The sequence below is a fragment of the Sycon ciliatum genome, assembly GCF_964019385.1.
Source record: "Sycon ciliatum chromosome 5 unlocalized genomic scaffold, ocSycCili1.1 SUPER_5_unloc_1, whole genome shotgun sequence".
NCBI lineage: Eukaryota > Metazoa > Porifera > Calcarea > Leucosolenida > Sycettidae > Sycon > Sycon ciliatum.
This window is the reverse complement of record NW_027044462.1, coordinates 607,074-628,894: the sequence shown is the minus strand read 5'-3', so window position 1 is coordinate 628,894 and position 21,821 is coordinate 607,074. Positions and strand designations below refer to the sequence as shown.

The following is a 21,821-nucleotide window of genomic DNA, read 5'->3' as shown; positions in this document are numbered from 1 at the left end:
CGAGCCCACCCTGTGCCAGCAAGTGTGACCATGCGTAACATTCTGGGCCATACTCTCTTGTTGGTACAGGAGGCAGCTTATGCTTTGCCAGAAGGAGTAATCATGTGTTCACCTGCTGGTAATAACCCTTCACCTGTCTCTATCATGCGACGATGCCGCTTTTTCTGCGATCAATTGCAGACCAGTGGTACAAACCTCGCTGTGGGGAGCAACTTGACGGTTAAATTTATTGATTATCTTTCTCACCAGAACCTGCTATCCCATCTCTCTCATATACTCCCCTCCCCCAACCCCGGAAGGATTGACGGCTCTTTAGTTGCTGAGACCATTGCAACAACGCTTTTCAAAGTCTCCATTGCAGCCAACTTCATGACCTCTAACACCCACAGCATGTCCTCTTCGAGATTGCACCGTAGATCGGCTTTCTCAGACACCACCCTCCCCCAACACCCGATGACCCGACACCAGCAGGCTTCTAACTAATTACAAAAGCGTCTGTCCGTATTTTGATGGAATACTGATACATGCTGGTCGGTTGATGATCCCAGTCAGCCGTCTCGCCTCAGCGAGCTGCAAAGGTGAATGCTTGCCCTTATCAGCCTCAGTGTCCTCATCAACTAGCCTGGAACAGTGGTCCCTGCTTTCTATAGCTCATGTGTGGTCGCTTTGTCCCATCTGTGTTGTTGCATTATTTTATTCATATTTCTATAGGGCAGTCTCCACAGACTGAGGGTCTTTCACACCAACGTTCAACACCAGTGACAGGAACACGCAAAAACAACGCATGATCAAGTGACCGCTTATTCAACCCATGTTCGATTGGGAATAAACATTGCAGCCTTCTCGGACTAACACCAGTCGACTCACCGTCCAAAAAACAACAGCATATGGGCCAATCGCGGTCTTGTGTGCTTTTATAGGAACTAAATGGTGCTCTCAATGATATTCTGCATACAAATCTTCATCTAGCAGGGCGCAGTCACTCAGTGTCGGTGGAAGTGGCGAGTTTGATTGGGAATGAAGGAGGAAAGGAGCGTCTTAGACTCTTAGCTTCCTCGAACCAAGACCATTCAACGCAGCACACCAGCAAACACTTAGTGCATGGCTGTAGTTATAGTATGTGAAAGAAAGCAATAGTGTTTGGTATGGCATCACAATTCAGAATCAAATAGGGATTTGAACTCTCCAGCAAAACGCTCTCGAGGTGGAAGCTGTGCTAGTATTTGATGCCGGCTTGCGCAAAGTATGCTAAAATTCAACTCAGTGGTGTGATCAATTAATTTTGGTCAAATACCACAGGAAGCGTAGTGTTCGAAATGCTGAATTTTTCTCTAAATTTTCAATTACGAGCAACGTTGCGAAATGCCGTCTGCTATGCATCAGTGAGCAGCTAGGCATTGTGTCCCACCTGAAACTTTACCGAAGTATAGTTCCACGAACGACAGCCCACAGAATGCTTATTTACTGGAATTACAAACCATTACAGAGTGACATATTCAGATGGAGTACTCCACTGCCAGGAGAATGTGCGATGCCCTTGTACGGTAGAACTTTGAAATCAGCCAGAAGAGGGAACGTATGAAGATATGTTGCAACTGCGAGTTTCGCGTTATGTAAGATTAAGTTGTCCGAGATTGGTAGTCTGAATTTAAGGAGGATCGAGGCAAGGAGCGGAAACAATAGTACAGGCTAAAAGACCATAGAACCGTGGACTGCGGGCCATTCAGTAGTGGTGCAATGATCGTATACATGCATCAGATGTAATACACTCCTGAAAAGACTCTGACTACCTCTTAATCTTTTCCTTGTTCACATGATGGTGACGGTACCTCACCAGCACAGGCTATACATTTGCCTCCGCAGTTCTAGCAACGCATTAGACCTGTTACGGAATCACTCAATTTCTCTACAGTAGGCTCTATCTTGCCGTTGTGTATTTTAAGTAATAAAAGTAGGAGCCACACATAATTGAAAGTAAAAGATATAGAGGCACCATGAAACAGTTGTTAGCTACTATGCATGTCACAGACATTTTCGATAGTGTGACTACCGTCAATTGATTGAGCTTCAACTTTTGCTCGTGAGTCATTCTACAGTGTGTTTGGTTTAAGCAATCAGTGACATAAACCTACATAGAAAACAGCTGGTAAAATGTATAGCGCTAGATGGTTAATGTACAGGTGGCTAGTGAGAGAATGCGGGTGATTGTAGTAGACAGGAAAAGTACAGTATATTAGAAAGAGTGATTGTATTCTTGTAACCACGATGGCTCGCTGATAAAAAGTATAAAACGGAAGCGCTCCTAGGAGATCAATTTTTTATGGTGGCGTAGGAGCTGGGTATGAGGATGCGCACAATACCCTGAAATGGTAAACACTCCCTTAGTGCATGTGCGCAGTAATATTGTGTTCAACAAACGCATTACTGGCTTTTTGGAATCCTGCGATTTAGAATCGAATGGCAGGTTGACTCTCCTGCAAAAGAAATGTATGGGTGGAAAGAGGTATAACATATTTCCAAGGATAGACAAAAGCCATCATAAAAAGAGGAAACCAGTGAAAACGTTCAAAAAAGTGCAGAATTTTGCATTTGGATGCAAATGAGCACAGTGTGTGTAGTGAATCTAGTAGTGCATTGGGTTTTATCCACGAATTCTTAGCTTCATTTCCACAAACTTCAAACTCTTGTACTCGAACCAGCCTTGATAGTACACTACACCAGTGAGGTCTCCATCACTACGTCCATACAATCCATTGACATTGACAAGGTGACACGTGTTATACCACCAACCACCCTTGAACCTATTGCTACAGTCTGTAGGGCTGGAGTCATGGTCACGATCTCGAGTACTGAACTGATGCCCATTGTGGTAACTCATTCTGTCCACCAAGGAAGGGCTTGAGAATCCTGAAACATGTAGTCTGTAATTGGTAGCTTCACCTTCAACACGGAATGTTGACCACTTGGCATAATGCTTCTCTGCAGTTGTCTTGAACACCATATCAATACGCAGTTCATAAGTACTACCAGCTTGTGACGTCAGATAGTGTAGTGTATCTTGACCCAGCCAGAACTCTCCAGACGCTGATCCGAATCCTCGTTTGTATGCATTCCAGTCACGGTAAAAGTCCACTGATCCATCTTGTCTTCTCTGAAACACAATCCAGCCACCTCCATCAGTCTCTCGATCACAGTATGCAGTGAATGTCGTAGTCGTTGTTGTACCAGTGAACAATCCTGATTGCCCGTGGTTAGTTCGTTCACACGACGTATTTGCTGCAGGATAAACACAGTGGAAGAATGAGGGGAAAATTAATGACTCAAAAGATACCATGACCTGCTTTCCAAACATGCTGCAACCCTTTTGAAAACCAACATGCATTCATGTACATGTACTTACATACTCACCCCGGTACCTGTATTTATCTGCCCATCCGACTACGTGTAAGTAAGTAAAGTAAATTATCGTATCCGTTCCCGAAGGGAACTCACGACGGCCGCTAACACCCGATAAACCCTAGCGGCAGATGCAGCGCCTAACGGTGGGGGTGAGTGGGTAGGTCTCACAACCACTGGCACAAGTGCCGTTAGCGACCCCATTAGCTGCATCCATGTACCCCTTGTGCCTGGCCACAAGTTCCCAGTTGACTGTGGGTAGCAGCACGGCTGGAAAAACCGCTCCCAGGCAACTACGTGTACTTGGAAGTAAGCCAAGGCCAGGCATTAGTGAATAAGTGGAAATCAACACTTTAAAGAGTAACCGACCTACCACCAGTAGAGCAGTTCAAGCAAGAGGATTAATAAAAGGAAGTTGGAAAGTCCACAAGGATAGAAATAAACTAAGACTGTTTTACGTATTGATTCTTAATGAAGTGATACCCCCGACACAAACTGCACAAACAAGTGTGACATTCTTTTAAAGTTTACTTTTGGCTGACCGGTTTCACTACTAGGTGTAGATCATCAGAGTGAAGAGTAAAGTCGAACGAAACACAATTTTATGCTCCCACTAGGTGGGTAGAAAATGTATTGACACATGTGGACCGCCAAAACGCTAGGGGCCCAAGGGCATTGGGAAATGCTACGGCAATACGGTCATGCAATAATTGCACAAGGTGTATGTGTGTCATGTGTCATGAATGAAGTGCGCATGCAGCTATGAGTACTATATTCATGAGGTGAATTGAGTTTTAGGTGGGATCCAAAGCTTGGACCCCGCCTAACAGATTTTAGATATTTGTAAGGAGACAGGGAGCTTTGATAATTGTATTGGGTTGGAATGCTTTGGTCGTATTGGAATAATCTGTTTGCGGTTTTTTTAAATCTCAGGGGGTGGTTGACTGTTTTGGTGCTCCTCGGAAAAGGTTTCGGCGACCCTCACCTTCCCGTGGTGAATCCGTCAGGAGACTAGGCCTCGGTCTAGACCTGCCAAGCGAGGGTCAACCTCCGGTCCACTTGCTGGACTGGATAGCTAATGATATGTAGTAGTTTGCAAAGAGTCTTCCGACGACGAAGGAGATGAGGACGACGACGACTGTTGTGGATCATGGAGCTCTTTCGGTACACCCCATCAACATGGTCACGCCATTGACACATGGCTCATCTCCAGTAACATGATGTAGTAGCGAATGAACCGCTCATGCCAACTCGGATCTGTCCCGCAACAGATTCCTTTAGTTCTCCCGACTTGACAGCTATCCCTGCAAGACTGACATCATCCACAGTTTGGCTGACAGACGACACGATTGGCAGCGACCATCTCCCCATCATCTTAACGGTAGAGGCAGTGAAAGTAACACCAAAACGGGAGACGAAGTGGTCGTTCAAAAAGGTCAAGTGGGATGTATTTGTGACCACCCTAGATGCCCACATTAGTAACATGGAGAAATCGGAAAAAGTGAACGCTGCTGCGGAGAACCTGAACAGCGCTGTCCTAAAGGCTTTACATGCAGCTGTCCCCCGTGGATGTCGCAACACCGCACATTTCTGGTGGAACGACGAAGTGGACAATGCCGTCTCGGCCCGCCGTCAGGCTCTGAAGGATATGCAGAGAAACAACACCGACCACCTCAGGCACCAGTACCAACTCGCATGCGACGAAGCATCTCGGGTTATCACACAGACGAAACGTGAAGCATGGCGAAATTACTGTGATGGACTTAATGACTCAACGTCCACCACCAAAGTCTGGCGTACAGTGGCAAGTCTGAACGGCAAGTGTGGTCCGCCCAAAACAGCGGACTCTCTCATTCTGAATGGAAAGACATACCACACTGAGAAGGAAAATGCCACGGCATTCAACAGTCACCAGACTAGATCTCAACATCACCATGAGCAGTCCATTACGGAAGTCGAACGGCAGCAAGCCAGAACAGCGAGTCGGAATACCCTTCGGAAAGCTAGGCTCAAACTCCGGTACCTAAATGCCTGCCAGTCTACTTCAGTCCTTTCGCTTGAAGGACGGAAGATGGATGTCCGCATCCTGAAGGATGATGGTACAAGTCAGTGGTATCGGGGTGTAGTCATCCAGCATCTGCTTCAGCAAGGGAGCTCTGGCACTGTACTGGTGCAGTGGGCGAATGGTGACCCAGATGAACTTTTGAACCTTGACAAGGAAGAATGGAACATGGTAGACGAGAATGACGACGAGAGATCTGAGTATGATTCTGACTTCTCTATGTCCGAGGTAAAACATGTACTTCAGTCGATGGCATTCTCCAAGGCAGGGGGCGCTGATGGTGTCCCAATGCAGGTTCTCCAGCATCTCAAGGACTCAGCCATCCAGGAGTTGACACGCATCATCAACATGTCTTGGACGTCAGGAATGTGTCCCCTCCTCTGGAAGTCCAGCCGGCTGGTGCCTATTCCAAAGTCAAAACCCGGAGCTTACCGCCCGATTAGCCTAACTAATGCATTTGCCAGAGTTGCAGACCGACTAGTCACCAGGAGGCTAACTCACTTTCTAGAACGCTTCCAGGCTATTCCGGGTGAGCAAGCTGGGTTCCGGACTGCAATGAGTGCCGAGATGCAGTGTTGCTCCTTTGCTGAGTGGATCTCTAAACGTCAACAGAATGGTGATAGTGTCAACTGCGTGTTTTTGGATGCCTCAGCAGTATATGACAACGTGCACCATGACATTCTCATGGCCAGATTTGGAGCATTGGACCGGCCTGCAAGGCTCACAAAGTGGATCAGTTCCTTCATTCGCGGCAGGGAAGTTGACACCAAGGGGGGGGGTCTACAGTGAGCAAGAAGAGATCCATCCACCGTGGTGTCCCGCAAGGCTCCTCGATGTCTCCCGTCCTTTGGCTTCTGTATATGGCGCCCATCTTCGATGACCTAAAGCTGCCTAACCTAGCAAAGCAGCGTGCGGACTTTATGTCTTTCTTGTATGCTGACGACATCGCTATCGCTGTCTCCAGCCATCTGGTCGAGGCTCTCCAATCTGTCACGCAGGATCTGTTGAACCATGTTGCCGACTTCTGCCGGCGCAGCTGTATCACCCTGAATGGCTCAAAATCTGTGCAGGTTGTGATATCGACTTCATATGCCATCCGCTGTGCTGCCATCCCGCAGACCTTGAACGGCACACCTATCCCTTCAGCTGATTCAGCTCGCTTCCTCGGTATATTGGTCAACGCAGCGATGAGTTTTAAGGAACAGTGCCTCGCTGCACGCCGTCGCATTGAACAACGCCTTCGAATCGTGCGAGCTACGAGTGGCCATAGCTGGGGCCTCAATCAGCAAAACACCACTCGGCTTGTCAACCAGTACGTGCTCTCTTCTGGTCTGTATGGGGCACCAGCCTACTATGGTCTTGCCACCAAGCAAGGTCAGCATCATCTTGATGTTGCCTACAATAGCTGCCTCCGCCTCTCCACTGGGTGCACGAAGACAACACCTACGAATCAACTACGTGAAATAGCTGGTGCACCAACTATCCAGCTGAAAGTCGAGCGCCAGGCGGCCTGTATAGCCAATATCGCGAAGCGTCATAGTGCTCCTACACCAGCTAGTGCCGTGTTGCAGTCAACATACCCTGTTCGGATCCGCAAAACCAAGACATGGAGACAAATGGCAGAGCGGCATCTTCCACCATCCCCTGCACCTCTGCCATCCCGTCCTCCACCCTGGTCCTCCGTTCCAAACCTATCTGTTTTCAAGTCCGCTTGCACCCGGTCTGACCCTCCTACTGTACGACTTGTAGAGGCACTAGCATGCCTGGAGGAAGCCTGTAACAGGTTTAATCAAACTTGAAAAGTAAGAGGCCTGGTTGAGCGTGCCTCGACCAGTTATATACAAATGTGATAGTATACATGTGGCAATGGCGCCAATGAAGGTGCTAATAGACAGGCGTAAGACGCATGAGGTGCGAGGGAGTGTAAAGTTATAGAGAACAGGGGAAAACTGTTACATCATCCCCCTCCTATGGAGAGGAAGGAGCTTATAACCCAAATGCTCAAGTGGAATAGAGTACAATAAGCGCAAACACGTGCGAGACGAAAAAAGGCTTTGCACTGAAGTAACACAATAAGATGACTGAAACTCCATGCAAATTAAAGTGTAATAAGCTCAACAAATGTGTAAGGTGAAACTAGAAGTTCAACTGCAAAACTCAGCGGGCAGAAGCCAAGGTTTTGTACTTCTGAAGTGGAACAATGTCATTACCAGATTCATCCAACAAATAATGTTCAGGCTCCCAAGTGGCATCAGAGTAGCCTTGCCACTTGACTAGGTACTGAAGCTGATTCTGCCGGCGGCGGTGACTGAGAATGTTCTCCACCACATAGCGGGCATGACCATCAAGGTCCGTGATAGGCGGAGGCGTAGGCTGTCTCCTATTAGGAATAGCGTTCTTCTCGTAGGCACGGAGTGCCGACACATTAAATACCGGGTGACAGCGGCTGGTATGAGGCAACTTGAGCTTGTAGGCATTCGGGCCGACCACATGGGTTATAGGAAAGGGGCCAAACCACTTGGGGCGTAATTTATGGGATGGTCGGTCCCGAGCTTCAGGAGTCAGGAGGAAATCCCGGTAGACCATTACCAAATCTCCCACCTTCAGCTTTCCCTCGACCCTTGTCCGATCTGCATAGAAGGCCTGACGAGCTTGAGCTGCCACTAACGCATCTTGTGAGATCTTGACCGCGTCTTGTCTTGCTTGCAACCAATCAGCTGAATCTCTGCCTCCCTGAATAGGGTTGAGGAAGTCGGGTGGCGCTCTGGGATTTAGACCGTAATTTAAGAAGAACGGTGTGTTTCCTGTAGATGATTGAGTAGCGCTGTTGATAGAAAACTCACAGAGAGGTAGGAGCATATCCCAGTTATCTTGTTTATGATTTACAAAAGCCCTCAGCACATCCTCTACTATTCTGTTTACTCGTTCAGTTAGGCCATCTGTCTGAGGGTGATTGGCAGTACTAAATGCTAGTTTCGTTCCTAAGCGATCAAACAATTCCTGAAAAAATGCTGCCGTAAATCTTGGATCACGATCACATACAATACTAGAACTCAAACCATGAAGTCGAAATACATGTTGAATATACAGATCAGCACTTCCTTTAGCGTCAATAGTAGAGGAAGTAGGTGCTAAATGTACACACTTTGTCAAGCGGTCTACAAATACATATATAGCATCATGACCTGTATCGGTCCTAGGCAAACCCATGATAAAATCCATCGAGATATCCGCCCACGGCTGACTGGGCACTGGTAAATTCTGCAAGAGACCAGTTTTTAGCTGGCCGCCTTTAACTCGTTGGCAGACGTCACATGACTTGACAAACGCCTTTACATCCAGTCCCATTCTGGGCCAATAGAAATATCTAGCGAGTCTGAAATAGGTGCGATCTCGACCGGGATGCCCCGCAGTCACACAGTCATGGTATTCTTGAAGCAGGGCGAGTCGGAGTTTGCTACTCTTTGGAATACATAACCTGTTCTGTGGTGAAGATCTGAGATAAAGATAACCGGGTGTTTCATTTAGAAGGTAACGGTCGTGCAGATTGTCATGGCTTGAATTTTTCAGTCTCCTGATAATGGGAGCAAGATCCTTGTCGCACTTGTAACCGCTGACAATTAACTGCGCTAAGTCTGGATTAATCTCTAGGGTATGCTCTATGGCATTCAACTGAATGTTAGGAGGATAGGATGACCCGCCTATTTCAGAATCACTGAACAGATCTGGACGGCGTGAAAGCGGGTCGGCAATGTTTTTCTTTCCTGGTTTGTGAAAGACCGTAAAGTCATAGTCAGCTAAAAACTCTACCCATCTTGCCTCACGCTTGGTGAGAGTCGGTTTGGTTCGTAAATAGACAACACCCATATTATCAGTCATCAGGTCAAAGTGGCGGAATAGATAGATTCTCCAGCACTTTAATGCAAATACCACAGCCAACGTTTCCCTCTCGGCCGCAGTATAGTTGCGTTCTGCAGCTGACAGTTTCCGACTACAATAGGCTACGGGATGCAAATCCATATCTTCTCCCTGCTGCAGGAGCACACCCGCCACGGCAAAGTCACTTGCGTCAGTTTCTACCGTGAAGCTTTTCTCAACATCGGCCAGTTGCAACACTGGCGCCTCGAGTAATGCTGATTTTAGAGACTCGAATGCCTTCTGTCTAGCAGCGCTCCATTCAAAGCGTGAATTTTTTCCGGTGATTTCTTCTAATGGACGAGAGATGGTCGAGTGTCGATCTATGAACCTTCGGAAATAGTTTGCAAAGCCAAGAAACTTCCTCACATCAGTTACTGACGACGGAGTTGGCCATGTTTCCACAGCACTTATCTTCTTGGGATCAGGGGAAATTGATGTGCCGTTGATTTTATGCCCCAAGAAGAGAACTTCTCTCACGCCGAATTCGCATTTAGACTGTTTGCAATACAGCTCACTATTTCTAAGTGTTTCTAGAACTGTTTGAAGATGATGCTGATGATCTTCCCAGGTCTTGCTGAAAACTAGAATGTCATCCAAGAATACTACAACGAATTTTCGGAGATGCGGTTGCAGAATAGAGTTCATGAGTGACTGAAAGGTGGCCGGGGCATTAGTCAGCCCGAATCCCATGACTCTAAATTGGAAGTGGCCGAACGGCGTATTAATGGCCGTCTTAGAAACATCCGAGTCTTGAATTCTGATTTGATTGTACCCCGACCGCAAGTCCAACTTGGAGAAATATGCACTGCCCTGGATCGTGTCGAATAAGTCATCAATATTAGGAAGACAAGCTTTGTTTTTGATCGTAATTCTATTCAATTCTCGCCAATCGCACACCATTCTCAGAGTACCATCCGACTTTTTCACAAAAAACACAGGTGCACCGTATGGCGACTTACTTGGCTCAATGAATCCCTTCTCAAGTAATTCTGACAGCTGTGACTGGAGCTCGTCCATCTCCGGTTTCGGCAGGCGGTAGGCGGGTCGAGACGGTGGTCTGGCTCCATCTTCTATCTGGATTTCATGGTCGACTGGTCTCTTCGGTGGAAGCTCATTCGGCAGCTCGTCTGGAAATAAATCCTGGTACCTCTTGAGCAGGTTCTGGATGTCTTGTTGCTCTGATTCCTGGAGTTGTGGCCCGGAACGATTCTCCTCGTTTTCAGCAGTGACCCATGCAAGAAACCCCTCGGCTCCACTCCTCAGGGCATGACGAGCTTGTCGGCCACTGATAAACATGCTTTCCACAGATGGCCGGTCGGCTGTCGGCGGGTTAGCTGAAGGCAATTTGGCAACAAAGGGCTCACCGTCCAACTGAACTTCGTTCGTACGGAAGTTGATGCTGGGGTTGTTCCTTGTAAGCCACGGCTTGCCAAGAATAGCGTCGTAGCGAGTCAGGGGATACACAGTAAAGTGCTGTTCCTCACTGAAGCCCCCGACTGTCACCCTTAGCGTGCGTGTGGAAATCTGCGGGACCTCGCTGGTCGAGCCGTCCGCCAATGTTACGCTCAGCACTGCTGAGCTTGCATCCGTGTCAAGATGATGCTTTCGAACAAAACTGTCTGCAATGAAGTCATGCGTCGAACCGGAATCTATCAGCATCACTGCACGGCGACCGCCGATCTTTCCCTGTATGCGCAGTAGGTCGTGTTCAGGTTCATTGCCGACGCTGACGTTGCTGACATGACACCTTTCTGCAACGGGACAATTTCCTACAGCTATGGGTGTCTCCGGCTCCGTAGGTTCCTGGAGAGCAACGTCTTCAACCTCCAGAGCTCCGAACCGGTTAGCGACTGGTACCGGCGTGGGTGCTTCGGTCGTCGCCAGTAAGCGCACCCCCTTTCTTACTGGCGACCAGCGTTTGGGTAGCGCTGTCCACCGTCAGTACAGTCTTTAGCGAGGTGGCCTGGCTTCCTGCAAGCAAAGCAGTGTCCCATTGCTCGCAGTTGGACACGCTCTTGGTCCGTCAGCTTGCGGAGGCCCTGACCACGGAAGCTGGGCACGGAACGCGACTCTCTACTGGCTGGTGGCCCCGACGCCGGTGGCCCTGACGACTGCTCCACGGTGTTTGCTGCCATGACAGCTTGCTCCAGGGTACGTGGATGCTCACGCATGACCTGTCGCTGGATGTGCGGAACTAGACCCCTGACGAACAGCAGCGCTCTGGTGTGGTGGTCGATTTCCGGCACTTGCAGGCTGAGGCGAGTGAAAGCAGCAATGTATGCGTCCAGCGACCCGCGCTGCGCTGCGGAAATTAGTCCCATACGCGATATTTCCTCGTTGTGCCGTGGTCCGTACACATCGCCAAGTGCCGCTTTCAGAGCAGGCCAGTCGGAAAACACTTGGTTAGCTTCCAATGCCGCTATCAACCAAAGACGAGCGTTTCCAGTCAAAAATCCTGCCGCGTAGTCGACCCTCTGTGCCGCATTTGGGAGTGCCAACGACCGTAGGGCCATGTCCATTGCAAACGTCCATTCTTTGAATGTAGCGGAATCTCCTCCAAACACAGGCGGCTCTTTTGTAAGGCGGGGTGTTGGCTCCCACGGTTCCGAGTTCGGATGTATCGTTCGGTTTCCTTGGCTAACGCGCTGAGCGGTCTTGATATCGTTTATCAGCCGAACGACGAGTACGAGGAGCGTAAGCAGAGCGACCAGAACACCTGCCAAAAGCAGAGTAGTAACCATCCTCTGCTACCAGTGTAACAGGTTTAATCAAACTTGAAAAGTAAGAGGCCTGGTTGAGCGTGCCTCGACCAGTTATATACAAATGTGATAGTATACATGTGGCAATGGCGCCAATGAAGGTGCTAATAGACAGGCGTAAGACGCATGAGGTGCGAGGGAGTGTAAAGTTATAGAGAACAGGGGAAAACTGTTACAAAGCCTATCGCTCCTGTTGTTCCTCGCGGCGTCTAGACATTTGGACAGATGGCAGTGTCTCTGACACCAACGCTGGTGGAGGTGGTTTTCTTGTCATGGAAACCACTGCAACCCAGCGGTCAGAGATACTGTCTGGGTGTCTACCAGCTGGCGCTGTCGCAACATCCTTCACTGCCGAAGTAGCAGCAGCAGCAGCTGGCCTGAGGGCAGTCTACGACCTTACCACCATGGAGACGGACGTTGTGCTGGTCACTGACAGCCTCTCCCTCGTAGATGCCCTCCGTGGAGACCCATACAGGATCAGCCCAGACACCATTGCTGCGTTCGATGCTCTGACAGAGGTTGCTCGCAAGGATCATTCCATCAACCTTGTCTGGATCAGCAGCCACTGCGGTGTTGCTCTCAATGACAAGGCGGATCGCCTTGCGCGGAATGGAACACAGTGTGTACAGGCCCAGGTTCAGCTACTTATCCAAGCTGCCAAGGCTTCAATTCGGTCTGCAACCGCATACCCCCGGCCATTACTCAACACCAGCAAGTTCCGCAGCCCTCCATCCCGGCATGAGACCACCATCCTCAATCAGCTGCTCACTGGCCATTGCAGCCTGCTGAATAAGTACTTGTTCCAGATTGAGGCGGCACCTTCACCCGACTGCACTCACTGTCCTGGAACAGTTGATGATGCTGCCCACCTCCTGCTAGCTTGCCCTGCCAGACACAGCAGTCCAGCAGGTACACGTCTATGTACCTTCACATCAGTCAGGGAGGCAATTCTCACACAACCATCAGAAGCTATCCAGTTCTTGCAACTGGAGAAACTGATCTAAGTTTCTACTACATGTACACTGTACTCTCACAGTCATTTTCATATTTATTATGACTTGTAGTTACCGAAGAAGAAGAAGAAGAAGAAGAAGAAGAAGAAGAAGAAGAAGAAGAAGAAGAAGAAGAAGAAAAGCTTTCCGGGAGCCCCCCTTAGCAGTTTTACCCTTCTACCTTTGTCCTTGCTGAAACTAAGAATGTCCCTGGACTAGAACCTTGATCTTGCCCTGATCAGGTACCAGGAACTAATCGCTATCGCTAAACGCAAGTCCCTGGACTCCCCTTCGAGCCTCGCCCGGCCAGAGCTGGTGCAGGCACTGCGGAAGCACGGCGTTGGAGTGAAGCCCGTCACTGACACCGGTACGTCGTGGATTAATGACTCTAAGCTAGACAGCCTTGCTAACACTATCCAGGCCTTGGCGGAGGAGATTGCCTCCATGAGGGAGGACAGGGATAGCATAATTTTGTCCTTGAAGCTGGAAATTTCGGAGCTGAAGGGGGAAGTGCAACAGCTTCCCCAGCAGCAGTACAATGGTTCATCCAAACCCGTACACCGCGACACTCCAGACATGCAATCCCGTTGTACTCGTACAGTGAGTACGAATAGCACACAGCCAGAAGAGGATGCACGCACTCTACACAGCAGTTCAACTAGCACTAGCAGAGCCACCGTACCTAACACCAACCACATGGAACGCAGGAACATACCCGTACACACTGGTAGAAATGCAACAACTGGGGGCGCAAGCGCCGGTGACCGGTGGTGCACCAGTACAGCCCACATGTATTCAGGGTGCTGCTGGGAGCACAGAAGGCGATCACCATCAGAACAACTGGCAAGAACAGCGGCGAAGGAGCAATAAATCAGCGACCCACAGCGATCCCATTGCCTGGGCAACAAAATCCAAAGTTGTGTCTGTCTACAAAAAAATGGCCACAGAAAACCCCAACCCCAACACACTCACTGGCACACATCTTCCCAAGCGATGTGCCTTCTTTGTCGGGAATGTTAGTCCTGGAAGTAAGGCACAGTCCATTGTAACCTGGTGCGCTGATCGGGGTGTTGATGTATACGCATGCACAATTGCCGAAACCCAATACTTTGGTACCTGCTATGCACGCGTTTCTGTCGCGGAAGAGTTTGAGCAAACGCTGCTTGAAAAGGAATTCTGACCCGACACCATTGCGCACACCGTCCGCAAATGGCGCTATGTCGACTCCGCTAGCAAGTGATGGGTCCTCGGTCACCTAGCCAACAGCTAAATCCTCTTGCCCAACCCTTTGTGCCCCACGCAAGTTCACTTGCACCACCATTCGTTCCTGATTATGGACGACAAACTACTTATCCTAATTAACCTGCCCAATTTCCTTCATCGTTCTCAGTGCTCCCACTTAACTGCCCCTCCATAGTAAATAAGTTAGCTGAGCTTAGTCAAGTCTGTGAGCAGTATTCTCCAGACATAATCTGCCTATGTGAAACGTGGCTGACAGCTGCCATAGAAGTCTCAATTCCAGGCTACACGTCATACCGCCTGGACTGCCCACCTACGACCAGCTCTGATAACCTGCCAGCAAGAGACTATGGCGGTATTGCTACTCTTGTAGCTGACAGCAGGCGGCTGACCCTTTGGCCAAAGCTACCGCATTTAACGCCCAGTTTGCCTCTGTGACTCGGCCTGATGACCCGGTGCTCTCTATTCCCCCCTATTCTCACCCCCTCGGAGCCCTCAGCTTGTTTCACGTAAGTCATCACCACAACTGCCACTGTCCGGCGTCATCTGAAGAAGCTTCCGACGTGCAAGGCATCTGGGCCCGACGGCATCCCCAACCGGGTCCTCAAGGCCCTGGCACCATCCATAGCATTCCCTTTGTGCCATATTTTCAACATGTCATTTACCACGGGCATATTCCCTTCCGCATGGAAAACAGCGAAAGTCATACCTGTATACGAGAAAGGTTCCCGCCACGAACCTGCAAACTACCGCCCTATCTCTCTTCTTCCCTGCGTGTCCAAAGTATGTGAACGCCTCTTTTATGATCACTTATACAGACATGTTTCCCCGTTTCTGAGTCTCGCACAATCTGGGTTTCGTAAAGACGACTCCACCTCCCTTCACCTGACCCGCATCGTGCAGCAGGTGTGCCAGCACAGGGATAACAGAGCGCTTGCTGGTATTTGCTTCTTTGACTGGCCAAGGCGTTTGATACTGTCTGGCATCGAGGACTTTTGGCAAAGCTCGAGCATGCATTCAGGGTACATAAACAACCACTCTCCTGGCTGAAATCTTATCGCTCTGGGCGTTATCAGTACGTAACTGTGCTTGGCACATCCTCGGCTGCAGAGCCAGTATTGTCATACGTTCCTCAAGGATCAATTCTTAGTCCCCTACTATTCATAATTTACGTAAACGACTTACCTGCAGTCTTCCCTGGAACGTCTCTGTTTGCTGACGACACGACCCTTCTCACCTAATCAGCTTCCCTCACTGGCCTGAAAAACAACTTGCGTGCTGGAATTCAGGAAGTTCTTTCCTGGATGTCGTCCTGGAGATTGTCCCCAAATCTATCAAAAACAAAGATCATGCTCTTCCCGCCCCAGCCAGAGTTCACAACCCTCATCCATGCCAACTTTCCAACTCCAATTGACATAGTGTCTTCTCACAAACACCTTGGCATTGTGATTGACTCTGCACTCTCTTGGGTGCCCCACATCGAATATATCTGTAAAAAATAAAGTAAATCCATAGGAATTCTCTCCCCCCACTGCTCCTACCTCCCTCTTTCTTGCAAGCTTCATTTTTATTTAGCCTACTTTCGCCCAATATTTGATTATGCCGATACGTCTTGGGTTGGATTATCCTCTTCCACTGCTGCAAAGCTTGAAATACACCACAAGAAAATCCTTAAAATTCTCCTCCGTCAACCCCGCATGCTCTCATCATCCGCCCTTTATAAAATCGCTCACACAACCCCGTTATCACCTGGACGCAGTGCACACCTGGCTTTCTCCTGCCCATTCTATTAAGCTTGAGCTGTGCCCACCTCATCTCATGTGTTTTAATTGATTCTCTTCTCTAAGAACTAGAAACTCGCTCTTACTCCATAAGTGTAACTCATCCACTCTTTTGCGCTCCCCTCTCTTTATTGCTTTTTTCTGTTTGGCTCACTCTACCCAGAGAAGTTAAGGATCTGACCTCACTCCGCCTGTTTAAGATCCGTGCCGCCCCTTATTTACTACGACATAAATAGCTCATTATCCACATGTCCTTTGCGTCTCTGTGTTTTTCACTGTTTTTATTTGACATAACCTTTCTTTACGGAGTTGTTGTTGCTGTTCATTTTGCTACTCTTTCTTTTTCCCTCCCCTAATTTTTATTTATTGCCGGGGTTGGCAATCACCCACTCTCTTAACATTGGTCGGTGTTTCCACCGAGTTTTGAGATGTTGTAATAAATAAATATAATATAAATATGAATCTGAGTTTCTCACCAATTCAAGATCACTGGAAAGAGATTCATATCAACATAATGTTTGATGGTAGCTTTCTGGCCTGAAACTCACAAGTACCTTTTCAAGTTGGCGGTTCATATGCAATTTCTGTGTCATGTACCTGATACGTGCAGATTCACATTTGCAACGAAAAAAAATTTCCTCTGTGTGCACGTACAAAATAATTATCAGCTAAACGCTTTGAAATAAATATCAATTTACTACATCATACCTTCTTGATTTCCCTGGCCTTCATCCAGGCGGTGATTCTACAAGAAAAGGCAAACGTGTGTGTTCAGTGAGGGCTGCGTACCACCATTCTGTGTAGTTTCACAGGAGGCGTGAATTTCGAAGTCTGAGGAAACCGTTTGACTGTTTCTGCTGGATTGACAGCTATGCTAATGTAAGGGCATGACATACAAACTACAGGCAATTGTTCAGTCTGTTTGCCTTCAGTAGGGTTACTACCAGACACACTTTACTTGCCTCATCCTTTTTCATTGATAAACAACATTTGCAAATAAATAATACATAATACTATGTAGACGTTGTATTTCTCGCCGGCCAAGCGCAGCCAGATTGCGAGAAATGATTTCTCGCGAAACATTTTCCGTTGCAAATATAGCATCTGGTGTGTTCTTTATTGTCGCTTCTTTTCCTGACTTCTTCACTCAGTCTTGAGTCTCACCAGTAACATGTGGCTGCGGCCAACTACCCTTCACTTCGTGTGTTGTCGCTATTGCTGTCTATGTGTCTGTGTATGCCAGTATATGTGGAGCGAGAAATGCGGTACTCTGAAAATGACGATAAACATACCTGCACATGACTGCACACATGACTATATGAGTATATGTACATGTAGATGTATGTACTGTGCTTACCGGTGCTACAACTTCAGATGAGAGCTGAGTCAAAGTGGAATTGAACTTAGTCATGACTTTTTGCTCAAGTCTCTGGAGAAAGGTTTCGATCCGACTGACGTCGTCATGTCTGGCTGCGTCTATCCCTCGCTCCAGGTTCTTCATCTGGTCACTGATTTGATGTACTGTGTTTGCGTACTTTCGGAACGTTCTTGCATCCAGCCACTCTATTGTATAAACACACACATGGATGGTAAAACATTGTGTTTCGTCATTTGACTAGCAATCAGGGAGTACCGATTACAATCTATAGGAGGAAGCTGTCAAGTACACTACATTAGTAACCCCAGTACTCACACCACTGTCACCCGTAATATTTGGTCTCACATAAGCGCTTAGACAGGGATCTAGTTGAATAGATTATTCGGAGATATGCGCTTTTAAAACCAGAGCTTCCAAACGAGTCTTAGATTATGGAACTTGAGCGGAGGAGGCGAACGTTACATCCTGTTGAAGGTGAACATTGTCATGAAAATTCAAATTCTGCTTCATTCTGTCCTGGGAATCAGTACATAACGGGTTAACCCGCTTCGTCAATTTGGCTTTAATGTTTGACAAGAGAACAAAAACGGATACCTTGGTTGAGGAAGTGACCTACTAATACTTACCTATCATGATATCGATGAATCCCAGTAGGGAGGCATATACATTTTCGTACTGGCAAAAGTATAACACATTCTTTTGAAATCTTGGTACAGTGAGTGTCACGTGTTAAAAAGTACCACTTCATAACTTGAGAACAACCGTTAAATTTTTAATGTTTCCCTCCTGAGTTATGAATCTCACTTTTTTCACAATGGTGTCCAGTATACAGTGGAGGACAGTGACAATGGAATGATGATCCTCTTTGTTGACATGTTGCCCCATTCTGACATGGATTTCCAGCGCACGATGGGAGAACTGAGCGGTAGAAAAGGCAAGTAAAAGAGCAAGAGGGTTCAAGAAACACTCAATTTCAATAACGTTATTGTGTCCTATGCAGAGTCACTGGAAGCTGGAGTTCTGAAGTCTCAAGAGTCAATAATAATATATGTTTGTTAAAATCTGATGAGATGTCAGCTACACCATAGCTCCGGAATGGTTTGAGGTCTGGTGGTGGCAGTCAATCATTTCTTCACACTTTTCTCTTTTCAACACCATGATGTTTCAAATTTATCAGGAATTCAGGTAAACCTCTGGTAGATGTTAGACAAAGTTAGGTTTTCTCTAATAACGTTAACCTAATTACGTTAAAATTCATTAGTTCTACCAAAACATTTTTCTATTTCACCCTATTGATTGGACGGGCCCAAAACAATGTTGAACATTTCAAGTGACGTACACGGTATGTAGCAAAGAGACCGTGTTTGAGCGTTTGAGATGAAGAATCCTTTATTTTGGCGTAACACTACGTATCACTAATACATGAAAATATTACCGGTCTGACAATACGTTCCAGAATGACCATCATTGCAGTGGCAAATGTACGACGAGTCTCTCCCTTGTCGAGAACCGCTGAAAATGCATTTTCCTGCATTGCTGCATGGGGGACTTTGGCGACATTGCTCAAGATGCCCACCTGCATAAGACAATAGTCAAATTCGAAACAAAAGGTGGGTGGATAAAGTATTAGAACTCTCTTACAAAAATCAGCCGGCTAGAGCGCTCCTGAATGCTAAAATGATTGGGGTACAAATTTGTGGTATCAAATCCAATACAACAGAATTCAAAGACTGATATATACGTCAGCAATTTAATTTAATCTTTCCAAAAATTGATGACGAGTATTATCAATTGAATGCAAAGCATGTTATGGTACTCGCTACCGATAAAGCTCTTCTCCCTGGTGCTGAACGTTTATATAACCTGGGCAATGCAAAGGAGACCAAAATTGCTCAAGCCTACACAATCAGTCATGTACTCTGAGGTTTGTGTAAGGCCAGACTCGGTACAGGTGGGCCAGGTAAAATATTGTCTGATGAGTTACTGAGACAAGTTTTCACATACGTGTATCTAGAAATTCCCGAAGAGTGAGGGACCAGGGTTACGTGTGTGTAAAGTCACAAACATAGACTTGTATGTTTGTCATCAGTTCATTAGAAGTACAGCATATGTGTAGTAGATCAGTAGACTCACTCAGACACTGTACCAGCATTTCAGCATTCTGCCGTCCACCTAGCAAAGCTGATAGGGATGCGGTGTCAGCGTTGGCGTAGTTGAGCTGATCAATGGGTTGACGTAGGCCAATTATTTCAAGTAGTGTCTCTGTGTCCTGGATGCTAAGACGAAGAGCTGTAGATGGTAGAAGATGAAGAACTCGTGCCATACACGACTCATCAACACCTAATAATGGACAAAAAGTGAAAATGATTGCACAACAAACGAGTACAGTTGCTTTCAGCCACAAACACTGCAGCGCATTTTTTTTAAATCCATTCAAGTAAATGATCCCACCGGAAAAGAAAACAAAGAGGTTAGGAAGGGTTTAATAGCTTGTGATACTCAAGAGTTTACCTTCGTCCGACCAGTCCACAGACAAAATGATGTTGGGTTGTAAACTAACATCGCTATAAAAATGCTCTTACCTGTTGCATTTCCAGTACTGGCGTGGGTTCCTGCAAGGACGGTCCTGGAGAGAACACTACGAAACGAGACCACCCACAACAATGCAAACCGTACAGAGAGGCTAGTAGTTGTCCGCAGGTTCATTTTGCCTTCGATCAGCGTTCAGCTGATTATCTAGAAAAGACTCGTTGTGGTGACTCAGCTCCACGAACGGTGACTTTGGAGGCGCTTCAAAATACAGTCTTTTCCCAGCGACGACAAAATCAATCTCACGCAAAATCCTGTCGAGTAAATGTTCTTGTACCTTCTTGCTGTAATAGCATAATCATGATGGTAGATATCCAGTTTCAATTGTGCCTGGTTTCCTGCGCCGCAGTGCGTAGATGCACAGCACAAGTACAAGTAGGTTCAAGTCTGACGTCATGTAGTGCATCATTAACATTAGTATCATGAAACATCTAGCCGAGTACCAGTTTGGGCTTCTGCCAAATGCTCTAGTGGTAGTAGACCTGCTGAATCTTCTGAATGGCTGCGCCCTATTAACTCTTGGAGAGCAGTTATTCCAGTAACAGTAGACACCACTGTAGCTTTTGAAAAGGTGTCACGCTGTTGCAGATTTTACAAGATCACTGGCTACCTCTTCAATGAGTCTTCGCCTCCATGGCTAACTGAGCGTATCTCGCCGACCGTCATCTGCAAATACCATTGTTTGTTTTGTGAGCACCATAACGAGCTCGACGAAGTTAAGTATCTAGAACTGGCTCTTGATTCAACTTTATGTTTCAGTGCCCACGTGAACCCCCTCAGTGGAAGGAGGAACCTTGCTGTCCAGGCTAGTTGGCAGTTCTACTTGTCAGTAGTCCAGAGCAAGCTCCAGTACGTCAGCACTGCCTACGTCCACTGCCTCGCTGACAAAGTGAGAGATCAGCTGCTACGCATAAGTAAGAGAGCACTTAGATGCATATTTGAGCATGACACATTCACGCGGACATCATACTTGCTTGAGCGATACCACATAATTAGCTTAGACAAAAGATATCATACTAAGTCCATATTCTTCGTGTTCGGTTGCATCCACAATATCTGCAGTTCACTCCTCTCTGACATGTTCTCCCTTCGCCGTGACTGCACTCACACAGATAGAGTAACCCGAGGCCAAGTCAATTATTCCCTTTCCTTACCCATTGTGCAAGCTCAAGCTGGATACAGATCTATTTCATTCTTTAGTGCTGACCGCTTTAATGCGCTTCCCGAATCCCTTCAAATCATATCCCCAATTCATTTCTCCAGGAACTTAACAATTTCATTCATCTTGGGTACCCTGTAAGAAGCCCTTAGGGCCTGTTGGGAATGCCCAAGTAAAATAATAAAATACAATACAATACAATACAAATCAAGCACAAACATGAGGACTGAGGGTGGGTCACCGTGCACGAACAGTCCACAAAGAGCGAAAATTACTGCGAAAGTTTGCATTTTTTCTCGCTCCAAGAAATTTTCGTGTGCACTCGCTTGTTTTTGAGAAGTGGTCTCTATCCGATGATTTGTTTGTTGCGAGTGGCGGCACGCACACCAGGTACCCTGAGTTACGGCCTGAGACGAGAGCTCTTCGACTACGTTGTCCATGGCCGGAGACCCACAGACAAACGGGCCGGGTTGGCTTGTGCCGTAATCTTGTGCATCAACACCTGAGGCTGGGATTCAAAAAGGCATCATTGATGTAACCGACTCTGA

The 21,821-nt window shown here is 47.3% G+C and overlaps 1 protein-coding gene across 1 annotated transcript; it reads right to left on the bottom strand.

The window, feature by feature from the left end:
* Positions 1–1,881: 1,881 nt before the first annotated feature.
* LOC135830323 (angiopoietin-2-like) lies at positions 1,882–20,581 on the bottom strand. The gene is made up of 7 exons (XM_065342587.1): positions 20,108–20,581; positions 19,659–19,865; positions 18,961–19,101; positions 18,330–18,443; positions 17,505–17,710; positions 16,856–16,892; positions 1,882–3,276 (listed from the first exon to the last, which is right to left on the bottom strand). Exons 1-7 carry the CDS (start codon positions 20,229–20,231, stop codon positions 2,642–2,644), a joined length of 1,464 nt encoding a protein of 487 aa, XP_065198659.1. The 5' UTR covers positions 20,232–20,581; the 3' UTR covers positions 1,882–2,641.
* Between the last annotated feature and the right edge of the window lie 1,240 nt (positions 20,582–21,821).